At 35.9% G+C, this 19275-nt stretch overlaps 2 protein-coding genes across 2 annotated transcripts; both read left to right on the top strand.

Annotated features, from left to right (window-relative positions):
- Positions 1–427: 427 nt before the first annotated feature.
- Positions 428–2749, top strand: lft2 (lefty2). The gene is made up of 4 exons (XM_052153221.1): positions 428–692; positions 1564–1807; positions 1898–2146; positions 2422–2749. The coding sequence occupies exons 1-4, from the start codon at positions 428–430 to the stop codon at positions 2747–2749; spliced, it is 1086 nt and encodes a 361-aa protein (XP_052009181.1).
- A 1223-nt stretch (positions 2750–3972) lies between these two features.
- On the top strand, positions 3973–19007 carry ahi1 (Abelson helper integration site 1). The gene is made up of 27 exons (XM_052153218.1): positions 3973–4235; positions 4576–4627; positions 5211–5335; positions 5578–6128; positions 7510–7625; positions 8453–8627; positions 8791–8983; positions 9074–9169; positions 10980–11165; positions 11244–11396; positions 11491–11623; positions 12627–12750; positions 12863–13092; positions 13173–13279; positions 14055–14173; positions 14608–14738; positions 14818–14958; positions 15042–15232; positions 15339–15381; positions 15528–15559; positions 15886–15997; positions 16143–16201; positions 17452–17514; positions 17634–17796; positions 17878–17972; positions 18298–18377; positions 18481–19007. The coding sequence occupies exons 2-27, from the start codon at positions 4618–4620 to the stop codon at positions 18641–18643; spliced, it is 3591 nt and encodes a 1196-aa protein (XP_052009178.1). The 5' UTR covers positions 3973–4235; positions 4576–4617; the 3' UTR covers positions 18644–19007.
- The last annotated feature ends 268 nt before the right edge of the window (positions 19008–19275 follow it).

Below are 19275 nucleotides of genomic sequence, written 5' to 3'. Positions count from 1 at the left end.
TCAATAAAAAGCAAGAAAAACAGTCAAATAAACTAAAATATTCAAATCTATCGTTTAAATTACAGTTTTGCAATGCACCAAAACCAAAAACCCAATGATGTGAATGTTAAAAAAAAAAAAAATCTAATAAATGCATGCAAATTCATTCAACTGATAATAATAAAAATGTCCCTTTTCCATCAAAATGTTCTGTCAAAACATTCTGCCCTGATCATGCTTAGGAAAAATGTGAAAAAACAAAAATCACGAAGAACAATAGGTGGAATAAATAGGACAATTTGTGCTTTGAAGGTGCCTTTTTTTAGGATGCCTCCCCTTTGTGAAGGTGTGAAAAGCCAGACATGATGCAGGAGCCCATTTGTATATAAGCTCTGAGCGAGTCAAACATTCATTCAACCAGAAGAGCGACATCACAGCTAGATCAAGCATGGCTTTGCTCATCCAGCTGTTCATTTGTGCCACATTCATCTCATTTACTGAGGGATTCGACCATGAGGATATGAAGCAAGCTATGATACAAAAACTTGGACTAACAGAACTTCCCAGGATTCAGAAGAGAGATCTGGAAAATCTGGTTATCCCAGCTCACATCAAGAATAAATATCTTTTCATGCTAAAACTGCATAACAAAAGGAAGAGAAGATCTCTGCCAAGTTTGGCAGGAATTCTGAGAGGAATCCATGGGAGTGCAGGTTGGTACATTTTCAAATTGAAACGGAAATGTAACTGTTTACTCACATAATCAACATATTTAGTACACACTAAACGGTTGCAGTAAAAAATATTAAAGTCTATTTTTAAGATTTACGTATTTTAATTCCATAACAAATTTCCATTCAAATTAATTGTGTAATCTTTAACAAAATAAAATGAATACAACTTAAAATATCAAAGTTATTTTTGTTCAAGATTACTCAATTCAATTTGATGGAAAATGGTTTTCAAAATTGAAATGTGTAAATCTTAAAAAAGAAAAAAAAAAAAACTTTGTTAATGCATCAGTTATTCGAACAATAGCTTAAAATGTATTAGTAAAAAAATAATAAAGATTACTAAATGCTGTAAAAGCATTGTTCTTTGTTAGTTTATGTTAACAATTAACATATACAACCTTACTGTAACTTCAATCACACTAAAACTGAATCTTATGTTTAATAGCTTAAAATTGAAGTAAAGTCAAAAAGTGCAAAGGTTACAAGTGACACATTTTTTGCACCATTTCAACAACTGTGGAGTGGTGGTGGCGTAGTGGGCCAAAGCACATAATTTGTAATCAGAAGGTTGCTGGTTCAATACCCACAGCCACCACCATTGTATCCTTGAGCAAGGCACTTAACTCCAGGTTGCTCTGGTGGGATTGTCCCTGTAATAAGGGCTCTGTAAGTTGCTTTGGATAAAAGCGTCTGCCAAATGCATAAACGTAACTTTGAATTTGCTTTGGGAAGTAATAAAAGTAAATCAACCTGAAAGTTGCTATAACATGTTTTTATCATATAAACGTTTTTACAGTGCACATCATAAGCAGCGATCAAATATTTGATTTAATCCCTTTGCATTTCACAGATATAACAGGAAAAATCAAGTACTCTGACACAACTCGACAACGTCTTGTGTTTGACATGGAGGCGAGGCTGCAAGAAAACACTGAAGTTACGATGGCAGAGTTGAAACTCTACCAAACAGCTGTGCAAAACCCATCCAAACCTGAGCGAAGGCACCACAGACCCATTAACAATGCAAGAGTGAGCATCTACTGGGTGGAAGTGTTGGGAGACGGCTCTAATAGAACATCTCTTGTAGACTCCAGGTATGTCTGATGTCTGAATCCATAAAATGAATACATACATGTATAAAATACAAATTGAATCTCATGTGGTTATGTTTGGCATTTTAATAGATTGGTTCCAATCCATGAAACTGGTTGGAGGAGCTTTGATGTCACTCAGGCGATACATTACTGGTCTAAATCGCAAAAGAAGACACCATTGCATCTGGAGGTGTGGACCGAGGGAGAGAGACCAGGGAGCTATGCAGCTGAAATGGCCAAGAGAGTACGCTTTGCAACACAAGATCTGAAGGAGAACACCTTGGAGAAGGACAGTGCACCAGAACTTGTGTTCTACACCTTAAACCTGGATGAATATGGGTGAGTATCATCAATAAAAAGCTACGTTTTGCTCCCTAAAAATGCGGGTAATCTAAAATAAATATGGGTAATATTTATGCAGAACATGCTGGGTAAAGTTTGCACAAAAACTACATTGTGAAAATAACAATCAATTGACCCCACAGGCTTTGACACAATGTTTCGGTAAAAAAACAACCCACTATTTTTAAAGTGCATTTTCTAATGATATGCATTGCAGTTCACGCATGTCAATCAATTTTGATTGGCTAACAATCTCATTTCCATTTCAACAGATCCTATGGTAACTGCAACTCCAGCCCAAACAGTAGCAAATGCTGTCGTGATGAGTACTTCATAAACTTCCGTGAGCTCACCTGGACGCAGTATTGGATCATCGAACCGGCCGGGTACCAAGCGTTCCGCTGCGCCGGAGGATGCAAGCAGCCCATGCGCGGTTTCTATGGTTACGGACAGAGGACGTGCGTGGAGATGGAGAGCGCGCCACTGCCCATGATGTACCTGGTGAAAAAGGGAGATTACACGGAAATCGAGGTGGCAGAGTTTCCGAACATGATTGTGGAGAAGTGTGGATGCTCCATGGACAAAATCCCTCCAGTTTGAAACTGACTTTTTATTTGCTCTAAAGAGAGGCGATGATGAAAGTCAGTGTGTGTGTGTGTGTGTTGAAATGTTTCACGGTTGTTGAATTGAGATTTAGACGTTGTAAAACCCCACTGAGCACTTGAAAATAATTTATGAATTATTAGTTTATGTAATGTAAGGCATCAGAAACTAGTGAATGGTTCATGTTTTTTTAAAAAATAAAATAAAATAATTAATCTCATATTTACAAGTGTTTTTATTATTATTATATATATATGTGTGTGTGTGTGTGTGTGTGTGTGTGTGTGTGTGTGTGTGTGTGTGTACATAATATTATAAATGAAAATAAATAAAAATACAAAAATGTGTGTTAATTAAAAAGTTTTCAAATTAAAAGATATTCTCTGATACAATTTATGTTTAAATTGTATTGCCATACACCACATACACCTTATTCACACTAACGCCATCTTTGATTTTTTTATGGGAATGACAACAAGGCTGCGAGGGATAGACTTAACTGTTTCTTCAATGGGCTGAACTGCAGTTTAATGTGTTTTTGGATCGTCCCGCAGACAAAACAATGATCAAATATCTGTCCGAGAACATTCAGTATACAAAGAACTCCTGAAAGCATGGCCAGTCCGCCCCTGGGTAACAAACCAAATTTCACGAGGTAACGAACTACAATCCAATAAAGCATTGCGAATGATGTCACTGAATAAAAAACTATGGGAATATTTTAACTATTGATTTCAGGTTGTTGACTATAAGTATAGACAAAAATATATTATCTGCTAAATATTCTGATATGTATGGATATATAAGTAGTTTAAGGGTGAAGGGAGACCGACTCTTTCATGTCATTCAGAGTCACGTTTCGCGGGTTTTGGTGGACGTGGTTCTCTGATTGGTGGATCTTTCTCTGCTGTACCATGGGTAATGTAGTCGTTTACCATGAATTCCGCTATCAAAACACGATTTTTACATTTTCAAACAATGAAGTTGATATAACGCGGACGGATGGCTTCAATCGGAAGCACCATCGATGAACAACCACGTAGCTTACTCCCGGAACCACACTATTGCGCTCTATTTCTCTCATTTACTTTAATAGAAGTGGCCCATCTCTGCAAAATAATCTCTGCTACCGTTGCACGGCAGTTCTTGATTGACGTGGCAAATGTAGGCACGGGAGGCGGGGCTAAATCTTGTTGTCGTTGCTCTTGGAAACGGTCGCGCCAGCAATGGGTACTGAAATCACCCATGGTTCGTTTACAGCGAACATGATTTGATATCCTCCGCGGATTTACAGTAATGTACAGTACTTTAATTTCACGGAAACGTCGCCGCTAGCGTTATTAGACGAGAAATGAGAGCGATACGATACATTTGAGCGAGGAATATCAATTAACACTGAGCGAGCAGTGATTTGTCTGAATTGTTCCTTGCTAGCATGTGACATTAGCAAAGCTACAACATCAACAGTCACTGATAATAACAGGTAATAACAGAATTCGCAGAATATCCAAATGATCAGGATCGTTTTTTTAATGTCATAATCTTTAGGCAAGTAGTTTGTTTATTTAGCACAGGATAGCTGTAGCTTTTTTTAGAGGATTTTATACGTGGCTTTGAGGTTTATAATATTACAGTGGCTGTTTCTTACACAATCTGACTCCATCTGCGAAACTCATTTGCATGCATAGTAACACTTTAACTAAACTATTTCTAGGTGATTGTAAATGCAAACTGAATTCATGGTTGTATTGCATTAAGGAGCACTACTATGGATCTCTGTAATTAAATTTTTATGTAAACATTTGTGATGTTTGTACTTTCAGGACTTATATATTCAGAATGAATTTGTTTTATAATTCATCAGAATGCCAGCAGGTGAGTAGGGATTCATCTCTCATACTTAATCTATAACTTGTTTAGGTCTTAAACATTACAATATATATATACTACACATTTTTAGTGGGTTACAAAAGTCTTTGACCACATAATTTTGTTTTAAATTGTTATTTAATCCTAATAATAAACAAAACAAAAACTTTAGAATTTTAAGATATAAAATATTTAAGATTCTTTTCTAATTTCAGGTGGTAAGTGTTACGTAAATGTAAGCACATTTGTGACATTGACCATGTTAACTTCACCACTGCATATATTATTTCATACAGATCTGTCATAAAGCGATCGTACGTAACAAAAATGAAAATTGTGTCATCATTTGCTCATCCTCATGTGGTTCCAAACCTGTATGACTTTCTTTCGTGGATCACAAAAAGAGATGTTAGGCTGAAGATGCATTGAAAGTCAATGGTGACGGAGAGTCTAAAATACTGCCTAACCTCTCTTGCGTTCCATGGAAGAAAGTCAGTCATTATAGAATTGGAACGACGTGAAGGTGAGTAAATGATGACAGAATTAAACATTTTGTGTGAACTATCCCTTTAAATTCTCTGCTTGATAGGTCAAAGTGATGTGAGAGCGAAGACGAAAGCTCGTTTTGACGAGGTGTTAAAGAGATATGCAAACCCTCCTTCTGAAAAAAAGAAAGCCAGGCAGACCGTTGACCAGTCCCAGGATGTTATTGTGGTATGTTGTTGAGTTATTTATAATTCACTGTGTAGCCGGTTATATTAAGAACATTGTCAAGTGTTATGTATTCTGTATAATGACTGTACTATCTGAACTGTGTTTTTGTGACTGTTCTTTGGTTTTGTATTTTTGTGTTACTATTGTAAAGTGTCCTTGAGCTCTGGAAAGGCACTATATAAATTCAACTGATTATTATTATTATTATTATTATGTGTTTTTTTTTTCCTTTCTTTTTGTAGCTTCAGACATTGAAGAAAAACCTAGATTTGAGTAAAGCCACTGAAGATGATGAAACTATCCTCCATAACACATACAATCCAGCTCAGGGCAGCCCCAGATTTACCAAAAACAGGCGCAGAGAGAGGGAGGTGTCGGAGAAGGCCAACTTAAACAATTCTGCCAGTGAAGAGGAGTCCACGTTGACCGAAGGGAAAAAGAAAAGCAAAAGGAAACTGCCACCATTACCACTTCCTCCTCAAGATGAAGAAGACAATGTCGGGAGACCTGAAACAGAAATTAAAACTGATACCGTTGGGGAACATAAAAGGAAAGCGAGAAAAGGGAAGAGCAGAAGAGGAAAGGATGTCAGTGGACAGATAGGAGAGACAGAGACAGAAGATGATTATTTACAGGAGTACCAGCATCAGATCTCAAAGGCAGAGGAGAAAGCTTTAAAGAAAACTGCACGGAAGAAGAACACGGAAAAGCTGACAGAGAGTCAAGAGGTACCTGTGTTAAACAATGAGCTTGAGAAAAAGCTGAAATCAAGGAAACGTGATGATCATAGAAGGTAAAAGCAACACGTAATCATGAATGAAATATTATGACTCGTGTATGGTTTGATGGCTAAGTACCAGGGCTGGTAACATACCTGCAAAAAACAAACCAAGAACCATCATGGTTTTCTTGAGCAAGGCATTTTAAGGGATACTTCATGCAAAAATGAAAATTATGTCATTATTTGCTCATATTGATGTTGTTCCAAACCTGCTGGCATTCAGTGGAACACAAAAGGAGATGTTAGACAGAATGTTAGCCTCAGTCACCACTTACTTTCATTGCATCTTTTCCCTCCCATACACGCTCTGAAGAAAAGGCACAGTTTAAGGTACAACACCCGTCACTCGGATGGTACCCTCAAGGAGACCCTTTTTGGACCTTTAGTTAAAATGTATAACCTGTTGTAATTGTAGGAAAAGGACCTATTGTGTACCTTTAAAGGTACATTTCTATGTTTTGTTCTTTGGGGAACAAAATTATCTTTTTGTCTCCTTAAGGGTACGAATATTAACCCAAAACAAGGGTACCACTCCAGTGGTGGCTTGGCACCTTAAAGGGATAGTTCACCCTTAAAATGAAAATTCTGTCATCATTCACTCACCTTCTTGCTATCCCAGATGTGTATGACTTTCTTTCTTCTGCAGAACACAAATCAAGATTTTTAGAAGAATGTTTCAGCTCTGTATGTCCATACAATGCAAGTAAATGGTGACCAAAAAAAAAAAAAGAGCTCAAAAAAGTACATAAAGGCAGCATGAAAGTAATCCATAAAACTCCAGTGTTTTAATCCTAGTCATCTGAAGTGATCCAATTGTTTTGTGTTAGAACACCAAAATGTAACTCCTTTTTCACTATAAATCTTAACATGATCCGCAATCATGATTTCAAGCTCGATTACACTTCCTAGTGCCATATAGCGCATGCGTCAAGCACTAGTGTAATCAATCTCAAAATCAATGAAATTGTATCTGGCCGGTTTTCACCCAAAACCAATTGTATCTCTTCAGAAGACATGGATTTAACCACTGGAGTCATATGGATTACTTTTATGCTGCCTTTATGTGCTTTTTGCGCTTTAAAGATTTGGTCACCATTCATTTGCATTGCATGGACCTACAGAGCTGAGATATTCTTCTAAAAATCTTTGTTTGTGTTCTGCTGAAGAAAGAAAGTCATACACATCTGGGATGATATTAGGGTGAGTAAATGATGAGAGAACTTTCATTTTTGAATGTACTATCCCTTTTAAATGTGCCTTTTGTGTTGATAATTAAAGATTGGATTACATTATATTCTAATACTAAAAGTAAAAGATTTTTGTCATTTTAAAGGTGAACACTGTGCAATTTTTTATTTGAATTTTTTTAAATTAGATTTGCTTTTTTCTGTAGTCAAAGTGAACTGTCATTGGATAACCAGATCGAAAATGTTCAGGATGATGTCATGGAGGAATTCAGGGAGGACACAGTCAAACCAAAAGTGAAAAAGAAAAAGAAACTAAAAGAAGGTATGATAAGCATTCTGCACTGGTATTTTCATTGAAGCATAATCATTTCTAATGCACGGTATATACTGCAGGTTATATAGGGGAATTTTTTTTCTCTAGGCCTATACATTTCAATAGTGAATATACATTTTCCTAGTTATGCTCTGCTTTAAAATATTTCATCTCCTAAATAGTGCTCTCGATTAGAGCTTGTGTCAAGAAGAACTTGCTATAAAGCCATAGTGATGCCAAGTATGTGAGCACATCCTTCTTTTGAGTCTGTTATTTTTAATTAAAGGGATAGTTCACCCAAAAATAAAAACTCTCTCATTAGTTACTCACCCTCACAATGCAAACAAAGATTTTTAGAATCATATTTTAGCTCTGTAGGTCCACGTATTGCAAGTGAATGGTGACCAAAACTTTGAAGCTCCAAAAAGGACATAAATGCAGCATAAAAGTAATCCATATAACTCTAGAGGTTTAATCCATGTCTTCTGAAGCGATTCAATCAGATTTGGCTGAGAACAGACCAAAATATGTCTGCCTTTTCACTATAAATCTTGACATATTGGCATAGCAATCTCCTTGGCGATCATGATTTCAAGCTTAATTACTCTTCCTTGTGCCATCTGACATTCATTTAGATAACTTCAGAAGACATGGATTGAATCACTGGAGTCGTATGTTTTGTATGTAAGTTTATGCTGACCTTATGTGCGCAAAGTTGCTTTAACATTTTTGGTCACCATTAACTTTCATTGTATGGACCAACAGATTTGTGATATTCTTGGTCAAAATGGTTCACAACTGATTTATTAACATTAATCAGTCTTTTCTGGTTTTAGTGATTGTTGAGGAAGAACGCGTTGAGGAAAAACAGGTCTTTGATGACAGTCTGGTGCTTGGAGTTTATATCCACCGGACAGACAAGCTGAAGACCGACCTTCTGGTGTCTCACCCCATGGTTAAAGTTCATGTAGTCGATGAGATCACTGGACATTATGTCAAGAAGGAGGACAGGTTTGGATTCTACTCATTTTGTTTTAGCTGCTTATACCAAGACTTTTGCTAGAAGCCAATCATTTAATATTCTTCTATTTAAAATGTAATATTTATTATCGTATTATGTCATTTGTTTCCCATGTTGATTTTTTTCTCTGTGCCATGCTTATTTTGTGCTCAGCCATCGTCATGTATCATCGTTCTATGAGCAAGAGAATGTTGAGCACATTCTGCCCATCATAACTCAACCCTTCGACTTCAAGAAACATAAAACAACAGTTCCAGAGTGGGAGGAGCAGATCATATTTAATGAGCGCTTCGGCTACTTCCTGCAAGATGATGACGAGAGTCCACGGGTGATACTGTTCTTTGAGGTTAGTACATTTATGAATCCGTTCAGAGATTGTCTGCTGGTTTCTAGAACAGTTTAACACAGTTACTAAAAAGTTTATTTGACATCTCAGATTTTGGATTTCATCAGCATGGAGGAAGCGAGAACAAACGTCTCTGTCGACAGGCATGAGCGGGGATTCAGGAAAATTGCCTGGGCTTTTTTGAAGGTACAGATTTATTTATATTTAAATACATTTTTTACAGAAAATGTGTATATAGATTTTTGGTTTATCACTATACCTATTGGTCATTTATATTAGTTTTTCAATAGCCAATGCTGATATCCACATAGCTCAATTCCACACTTTCATTGCTATGAACTACATGATTGGAAGTTTCAGAAAGTACTGAAATTATAGATTATTTGTGTAATTTTGCAATAATAAAGGAATTTTCTATGTTCAATACAGGATACGCTCAAAAACATTGTGGCATAATGTTGATTACCACAAAAAAATAATTTTGTCTATTCCCTAGTTTATTAAAAAAAGTGATTACATTAAGGTATTTACAAAGGGAGTGACTGGGACCAGTCTATAAACATTCAAATACAAAAGTATAGCCTCAAGATGTAAACATTTGACCTAAGTCAGCCATTTGTAGGTTGATTTCCACAAAAACCATAAACTCTGTGGCACTATCAAAACATTTCTCTATTTGTTTGATGATCTCAACAGGTGAAATGGAACTTCGCTTTGTCCAATTAATTTTTATTTTTTTTGTCCAATGAATTGCAGATGGGGGAGTATTTCAAAAACTTGTTTAAAAAGGGACAGAATTTTGGTGCTGTATTGCGATGCAGAAATTACACACTTTACATTTAAGGGGTAGTTCACCCAAAAAATTAAAATTCGTTCATCATTTACTCTCATCATTTATTAGTTTAACCTCATGCCATCCCAGATGTAGCATAAAAGTAATCCATATGACACCGGTGGTTAAATCCATGACTTCTGAAGCTATATGATAAGTGTGGGTAAGAAATAGATCAATAAAGTCCTTTTTTTAATTTTTATTTTTTTATTGAAAATCTCCACTTTCACTTTCAAATTCTGGTGTGGAAGTGACTTTCACATTCAGTCACCTAATGTTTGGGGCTTGTAAAAGGTAGATATTTATAGCAAAAAAGAACTTGAATATTGATCTGTTTCTCACCCACACATATCATATTGCTTCTGAAGACATGGATTTAACCACCGGAGTCTTATGGATTACTTTTATTTTGCCTTAATGTGTTTTTTGGATCTTCTGAGATCTGGTCACCATTCACTTGCATTATGAGGACCAACAGAGATGAAATATTAATCTGAAAATCTTAATTTGTGTTCTGCAGAAGAAAGAAAGTCATGCACATCTGGGATGGCAAGAGAGATGAGAGAATTTTCATATTTGGCTGAACTATTCCTATTTCAGCCACTATACGTGTTTTTTATGCACATCATTTTTATGCAAAATGCACTCACAATTTCAAACTATTTGTATGAATGTAAAAATCTGATTTATATTATTCTTTGACTTTTCATAGTGTCATATGTGTGTCATATGTGTGTCATATGTTCAAAATCATCATGAAACTGCCTCTGCAACCCATCTTATTTCCGTAATGTGATTATTTTGTATTTCTGTAATGTGAAGTGTAAAACTGTGATTTAAAATGAAAGAAAATTAACACTGGAAACTTGTTTAAAAAAGGTCAGAATTTTAGTGTTGCTTGTGGCACAGAAATTCATTTTTATGCCAAATTCACTCACAATTTCAAACTATTTTAAAGTAGAAAATATGCATTATCCATTTACAAAGCTGTTGAATGTAGAGTTAGGTACTAACACTGAGCTATCATTTATGTAAATTAATCAAGTGGGCATGGTTATAACAGTTAATGACGATAATATAAAAATGGCAAAATATTGATCAATTAGCCATGAGTACAGAATAGGTTTTAATTGTCTATTCAACCTCTTCAAATGTATTTTCTAGCTTTTAGGAACCAATGGCATGCTGAACATCGACACCAAACTGCGTCTGCAGCTGTACTGCCCACCTCCCCGTGCAAAAAAACTGCCACAAACTGTTGAAGTGTTTCAATGGTGGTCAAAGTTCCCAAGGAACAAATATTCCTCAACCCTCTACATCACAGTAAAAGGCCTCAAACCACCAGAACATGTAAGTATTCTTCGTAGTGTGGTACAAAGTAAAATAGGTGATCAGTAAAGCTGGTTCTGATGTGGCTTTGTTGCATAGGTGGACCCTTGTATCCGCTCCATGATGGCTCTGCAGCAGGAACGGGGTAGCACCTCCTACAGTGAGCTCAATACTGTGATGAGCAATAAAAGCAGCACCCAGATTCGGGAGAGCAAGTCAGAAACCATGAAGTGGAGCCGCATGCCTGGACAGGTTTTATTTGTTTGATTTTTAGATGTACAATTAGAATCTATGGAATGCAATCCTTGTATTTGAACTGATTTTTCTAAATCATTTGTTGCAACAGGTGTGCCGCATCCCAAACAAGCCAATGCATTCCTTCCGTGGAGGTCAAATGGGCTGTTTTACTCTGCGTTTCTCCCATGATGGGTGGGCACTTGCTGCCGCGTGTGCAGATAGAGATGCATTCCCTATCATTAGTAAGTTATCCGTCCCTCAAGTTTCATATATATTGGCCCAAAATGTATTTGGACACTTAAGTCACAAAGTTCTGAATGTAATTGCATTATATAAAAAAATATCAAACCAAGTAACATCTGCAAAAAAATTAAAAAAAAACAATGCAAGAGGTTTTCCCAGAACTAACGTTTCTGAGCCATTTCTAATATTATTATTTTTTATGTGGATATAAAAATGTATATATAAAGTCAGAATGCCTCTTGCTTTTATATTTTGTTATCTATTGTAATGACTTTCAGACATATTTATGTGTGGCTTAAAGGGACAGTTCACCCAAATTCTCTCATCATGTAATCCTCATATACCCTCATGCCATCCCAGATGGGTTTGACTTTCTTTCTTCTGCAGAACACAAACAGAGATTTTTTTCTACAGATCTCCGCTCTGTAGCTCCACACAATGCAAGTGAATGGTGACCAAAACTTTGAAGCTCCAAAAAGCACAAAAAGAAACATAAAAGTAATCCATATGACACAAGGTTTAATCCATGTCTTCTGTAGCGATCCAAACAATTTTGGATGAGAACAGACCAAATATAACTTTTCACTATAAATCTTGATGTCATCAGTCTCCTCAGTGATCATGATTTCAAGCTTGATTACACTTCCTGGTGCTAGACGCATGCGCTGAACACTAGATGTACCTATTCACCTGCATTATATGGACATACAGAGCTGAAATATTCTTCTAAAAATTTTCATTTGTGTTCTGCAGTAGAAAGTAAAAAAAAAACATCTGGGATGGCATGAGGAAGTGTAAATTATGGTAGAATTTTCATTTTTGGGTGAACTACTGAATCCAAATACTTTGGGCGTTTGCAACGCCAATGTCATTGTTCGATCCCCAAGAAAGCATGGACTGATTAAATGTATATCCCAAATGCAGTGCAAGTTGCTTAGGACAAAATCATTTTTAAAATGCATTAATGTAAATGTAAATAACTGCTCTTATGTCTTCAATTAGTATATGAGATTCCCTCTGGGAAAGTTCTAGTATCCTTTAATGGTCACCTCAGTGTGGTGTATGATCTCTGCTGGTCCAAAGATGACAAAGGACTATTAACCGCATCCTCTGATGGAACAGTACGGTAAATATTGTTCTGTTTAGCTTTTTTTTGCTTTAATTTATTGGAATCCATAATTGTACCACAAGTTCTCGATTAAAAGTGTGAACCAAAATGCTTTCCTTTCTTTTTTCAGAGTGTGGAATGTTGAACAACTGCAGAGTCCCACTCCCAAAACTCTCCCTCACCCGTCGTTTGTGTACTGTGCCCAGTTTCACCCTCAAGCCCAGAATCTGGTGGTGACGGGGGGTTACGACGGGCTCTTGCGGGTCTGGGACGTGGACGTAAAAGACACCAATGGGCAGCTTCTGCAAGAGTTTGAAGGGCACAAGACTTTCATCAATACACTGTGTTTCGATTCAGAAGGTACAGCAAAAAATGTAATTACAGTGTATGACATTAAAGCTTCGATTTGAATCATTAATGTCTTGTTGGTCTCAACACAGGGAACAGAATGTTTTCTGCTGATAATTCCGGGTTTATTATCGTTTGGGGAACCAAGGTGGTGGCTGGATCTCGTCATGGACCAACCGGTCAATGGAGAGTAGAAAGGGTAAAAGAGTCCTCAAATCACTGTTGCTAAAAACACCCCACTGTCATGATTGGAGCTACTAGGAGACTTAAAGGGATAGTTGTTAGACGAAAATTCTCTCATCATTTACTCACCCTCATGCCATCCCAGATGTGTATGACGTTCTTTCTTTTGTTAAACACTTACAAAGACTTTTAGAAGAATATCTCAGCTCTGTAGATCCATACAATGCAGGGTCCAAAACTTTGAAGCTCAAAAAAGCATATAAAGTCAGCATAAAAGTAATCCATACAACTCCAGTGTTTTAATCCATGTCTTCAGAAGTGAAATGATAGGTGTGAGTGAGCAACAGATCAATATTTAAAACCTTTTTTACTATAAATCTCCACTTTTCACATTCTTTTGCTTTTGTTTTTGGTGATTCGCATTCTTTGTGCATATCACCACCTACTGGGAAGGGAGGAGAATTTATAGTAAATATTGACTTAAATATTGATCTGTTTCTCACTCACACCTATCATATCACTTCTGAAGACATGGATTAAAACACTGGAGTTGTATGGATTACTTTTATGCTGACTTTATATGCTTTTTTGAGCTTCAAAGTTTTGGACCCTGTTGGCTTGCATTGTGTTGACCTTTAGAACTTAAAGATTCTTCTAAAATGTTCAGTTGTGTTCAGTAGAACAAAGAAAGTTATACACATCTGGGATGGCAAAAGGGAGAGTATACGATGAGAGAATTTTCAGTTTTGGGTGAAGCATTTCTTTAATGCCAATTTACTGTTTTGCTACAGGAGATTCGAGAAGCTGATCTGAATGGCATATCCATCAACTCATTAGAGGTGCATCCAAATGGAAGACGACTTTTAATCCATGCCAAAGATAGCGTTTTAAGAGTCATGGATCTGAGAATGTAAATATCCGATTTTTATAAATATTTGAATTTTGTAAGACATTGCATGTAGTTTATTTTTTAAGATATTTATAGCTTTAAAATCAACCCATTTTATCTGCATAATGTGATTTATTTAGGATTTCTAGAATGTGAGGTGAATGAAAAGAAATGTAACACAGGTCTTGATTTCATCCATTGGGATTTGATTGTATTATAAAAAGTGGATGTATCAAGAGGGATATGTGACATCAGTTAAAAGGAAAGTTGTATTAGAAGGGTATGACATTTGTTGAAGTATCAAGTATGATGAAAAATGACAGTTTTTCTTATTTTATTTTGATTAACATGCACCAATCAATAGTGCACAATAACACTAGGAATGTATTTAAAGAATGTATAAAATGGGTAACAAGATCAAATCTATTCAACAAACAATTTTTTGTTTGTTGCAGTCTTGCAGTGAAGAAATATATAGGTGCCACAAACTACAGGGATCGCATCAACAGCACGTTCACCCCCTGTGGAAGCTTCATCTTTTCAGGAAGTGAAGACGGACTGGCGTATGTGTGGAATTCAGAGACAGGTTTGGAGACTTTTCACATTTGATTTCAAATGCAAAGTAAAACAACAACAGAGGTTACATTACAATTCTTGTTTCGCAGGTGACCAGGTCGCTGTATACTCTGAGCTGTGTTATTCATCTGCGCTTCGAGCTGTAGCTTTCCACCCTCATGAGAACATGGTGGCATTCTGTGCCTTCGGCCAGAATCAACCAATACATCTCTATCTGTTTGACAGAAAAGGTGAGTCCTCACACTGATTGTGAAGGAATTGTATTGTAAAGATGAGTGTGACTAAGAGATGAGTATTTTGCGCTTGTACGCAGTGGCTCAGGTGGAGGTGGAGAGTTTGAGAGGTCTGAACCATTCAGAGAATACATACAGTAAGGCGGACAGGAATTCATCAGAGGCAATGACCTTCCAGTACCCCTCTGCCACTGGCATGGACCGATTCGCAAGCACAGCCCGTGTGTCCCTAAAGATGCAGCGCGTCAAACAGAAACTCGACTCTGTACTGGTAAAAAGATGAAGTAATTGTACAAAAATTATTGTGATTATAATGCTGATAATTTTAGCATTGCAATTCAGTCAAAATAAAAAGATTCTGAACTATTGTCTTACAGGAGCCACATCGCAGTTCCCCTAGTGTGGATCTGTATGAACAAGGCAAGTGCAGTATATGAAAATGATGCTTATTTGAACATAAACTGTTGAGCTGTATTTCACTTTGCATGTGCAATTCATTTTGTACAATTGTGTAGTGGTGACAAATGTGAACTTACAAACATGTGTGTTTTATTTCTTTTTAAAAGGAGTCATGTCTCACTTGGGTAGAAGCCTAGAGGTCAGTATTATTGACTCAAACACACCCCACCCTCAAAAATGTATAAATGTAACTATATTTTTTGTAAAACAAGAGGACAAAATAGAATACATTTAAAACATACGTAGATATTTGCAAAATTATCACTATTCGTTTTCTCTTTTAAAAGTTTCTATTTAAATTTGGGCTGTATTATTATTTACTAAACATTTATAACATGGTTATCATTTTTTAACATTTTGTCTGCTTATTTATCAAAGCACACATTCACGATGAATCACATCAGTTCGAAAGCATAAAGTCGATAAGTATATTAAAAAAGAGATTGTGTTTGTGGTGTGTTTCAGGGTATGACGTCATATCTTCCTCCGTCTCTACTGTCCCCTCATTCTAAACTCCAGATGTCCAGTTCTCTCAGTGCTCAACTCATTCCACAGGCAACAATCAGCTCACAAAACTGTAAGATCTTTGTATATTATACGTTGAATAAACTGTCATTAAATATGTATAATTTAACTTGAACGTGGTGTTCTGAAAGTTAAATGTGTCATTTAAAACAGTCCGTATTTGGGGAAGGTTTCTCATTGTTCCTCTCCTTTCACAGGTGGTTACAGTCCTGCCAGTCAGCCCATTAGAAGAACTCCTTCCCTTAAACACCAAAAGGTCAGACTTTCTGATATTTATGGGAAGTAATTGTGAGAATGTTTAATGTTATGTTTTTATCTGTTAATGTAATTATTGAATGTTAAAAATGTTTTATTTGGGTATTTTAATGTTATGTTTCAATGGGTCAATATATGTTGTGATTTGATGTGTCAATGTTATTATTGGATGTATAAATGTGTTTATGTTATGTTTCGATGGGACAATGTTATTACTGTATGTTTAAATGTGATACACAGGTGTGTCAGTGTTATGATTGGTTGTTTAAATGTTATGTTTGTATTTGTTAATGTAATGATTGAATGTTTGGGTGTTGTAATGCTATGTTTCGATGGGTCAATATTATTACTGGATGTCTAAATGTGATGTGTAGGTGTGTCAGTGTTATGATTGTATGTTTGTGTGTGTTTTTATGTTGTGATTGGATGTTTTAATGTTTTGATTGAATGTTTAAATGTTACAGTATATTAGGGTGTTTTAATGTTATGTTTTGATTGGTCAATATTATTACAAGATGTTTAAATGTGAGGTTTAGGCATGTCAATGTTATGATTGGTTGTTTAAATGTTATGTTTGGGTGTGTTAATATTATGATTTGTTGTTTAATGTTATGTTTTGATGTGTTATGACTGGATATTTAAATGTTATGTCTGGTGTGTAAATGTTGTGATTGGATGTTTTAATGTTATGTTTGTGTTAATGTTATGAATGGATGTTTCAATGTTATGACTGAATGTTTTAATGTTATGTTTGGGTGTTTTAATGTAATGTTTTGATGTGCCAATGTTATGATTGGATGTTTAAATGTTATGTTTGGGTGTATTAATGTTATGTTATGATGTTCTAATGTTATGATTTGATGTTTAAATGTTATGTTTGGATGTGTTAAAATGTTATGTTTGGGTGTGTACATTTTATGATTGGAAATTGTAATGCTATATTTGTGTCAATGTTATGATTTTATGTTTTAATGTTATGTTTGGTGTGTCATTGTTATGATAGAATGTTTTAATGTTATTTTTTGGATGTTTTTATGTTACGTTTGGGTGTTTGAATGTTATGATTGAGTTTTGAAATGTTATGTTTGGGTGTGTTAATGTTATGGTTGGATGTTTTCTTACCATTTCAGTTACACAATTTCTATTCCTTTAGTATTGACGGGTCATGCATTTATTGATTATGATCTATGGAAGATCCCACATTGATTATGAACATTGGAAAATAAGCAAAGATTGTGTTCTCATTTACAGAGTTTACTGGATTATGAAATCTCTCAACAAGTAGAACCAGACTTTGGGCAAATCCATCAGACGGTAGGTCTTTTTTTCACTATTACTCATATTATATGCCATGTTACTTTTGTATGTTTGCTCTTCTGGGATATGTTTGTGATCTCTTATATAAAGCCTGGATCTCTCTGAAATCTTTACAGGTTGTGTCATTGTATGAGTACAGAGCCAATCGATCAGATGAGTTATCGATACGGCGTGGTGACGTGATTCATGTGCTGTACAAAGACAATGACACCTGGTGGTTTGGGCGGCTGGTCAGTGGACAAGAGGGATATTTCCCAGCATCTTATGTGGCTGATGAAGGTAGCTGAATGGGGTTTAATTACTGAAAGTACAGGCAGATTAATGGACTTTCATAAATCCCATCTTTATGTTTCTCCCAAGGGAATTTTGAGGAGGAGCTGTCTCGAGCTTTAGAAGCACAACCTTCACTGTTAGATGAGTCTGAACAAGGAGCTGAGTGTGCAACACCAATCCAGGTAATGTTAAATAAACAGTTTTGTTAACTTATCTAAGCTATGCGTGTTGGCCTTATTTCCCCAAAGGGGTTGAAAAATTAAAACTCTTTGGATTAAAGGAAAACATTTAAAAGTAGATAACTCTGCCTCACCCAGAATCTTTATCGTAAATTTATTTCACGTGATGTCGCAATAGATGGGTGCCATTAACCTGTAGCAAACTGTTATAAGTACTTTGTTCAAGGGCAAATTGTTGATGGCTCTTGGCTCCCGCCTTGAGCTGCAACCCCATCACCCCATATTCACGCCTGCCTGACCCTGTTGTTCTCTGTTCTTTATTTTGCAGCTGTCTGCAGCCATCAGTGCCTCTGGAGAACTCAAGTTCATCTCAGAGTTGGTCATTGATCCTGAAGCCTCCTCCACTAAGTATGATTGAACAAAATGTATTTTATTTAGTTTGTTCAATTTATTAAGTTTTCCTGTGAATGCAATTTCTGATGTGTGTATGTTAATCTTATTTTTTTAACAGAACAAAGAAAAAGAAGAAAAAGGTGAAGAGAAGTGAAGTTCCCGTTGATCTTCATCAGGCTGTCTCATCAGATCCTGAGATGCTTTCGACATCTTCCAGAAGAATTCGACCTCTCCCCAAACTGGGCAGAGAAAACCAAACTGAGGATGAAGTTCCAGACTGACGTGACCTGGTGTGATTTCAGACACTTCCATCCATTACAGGAACTGAAGGCGTTTCTAAAAGTGTGTATGTTAATCTATTTTTTGTAGTTTGCCTTAATTCAGAATATATATATATTTTGTAATTTTTGTAACTGATAATTGTAATGTAGTTGACAGGATTGTTTTGTACTGTATTTATGTAATATACTATTGTTTTTATTTTATTTTAACATGCATTTGTCTGTATAAACATTGAGTTTTCAGTTTGTATTTTTTATTTATATTTTATTTTAGTTCATCTTAAATGCAACAGCAGCAATGAGCATTCAGTAGTAATTACATATAAACATATTTTGCACTTTTAAAATAAAGGTACCAAATTTAAAGCGATTTGATTTATTATTATTTATTTATTTATTTATTTTAATGGAATGTCATGCAGAACATTTTCCGACTCCCTAAAAGACATCACTGAAATACCTGTCCTGAGATATCTCACTGGTTTTTGTGACAGCACTAGACTGTAAACATGTAACAAAAATGTGTCATGTTCTTTGATCAGCCAATCAGAAGGCTTTGAAGCACTTTCTGCCTGTCAATCATTTTGCGCATTCTCATTAGTTGAAGTGGATCATTCAGGTTCACCGGCATA

The sequence above is a fragment of the Xyrauchen texanus genome, chromosome 22 (genome assembly GCF_025860055.1).
Source record: "Xyrauchen texanus isolate HMW12.3.18 chromosome 22, RBS_HiC_50CHRs, whole genome shotgun sequence".
In the NCBI taxonomy this organism is placed as follows: domain Eukaryota; kingdom Metazoa; phylum Chordata; class Actinopteri; order Cypriniformes; family Catostomidae; genus Xyrauchen; species Xyrauchen texanus.
The sequence above is the reverse complement of the archived record's forward strand: the minus strand, read 5'-3'. Positions and strand labels throughout refer to the sequence as shown.

Bases quoted from the DNA above. Each gene is read 5' to 3' on its own strand.
- lft2 (XM_052153221.1), top strand. From the start codon at position 428: ATGGCTTTGCTCATCCAGCTGTTCATTTGTGCCACATTCATCTCATTT. The intron at 693-1,563 runs GTTGGTACATTT...TGCATTTCACAG, and splicing joins AGGAATCCATGGGAGTGCAG to ATATAACAGGAAAAATCAAG. The intron at 2,147-2,421 runs GTGAGTATCATC...CCATTTCAACAG, and splicing joins TTAAACCTGGATGAATATGG to ATCCTATGGTAACTGCAACT.
- ahi1 (XM_052153218.1), top strand. The intron at 13,280-14,054 runs GTAAAAGAGTCC...GTTTTGCTACAG, and splicing joins GTCAATGGAGAGTAGAAAGG to GAGATTCGAGAAGCTGATCT. The intron at 15,233-15,338 runs GTAAAAAGATGA...ATTGTCTTACAG, and splicing joins AGAAACTCGACTCTGTACTG to GAGCCACATCGCAGTTCCCC.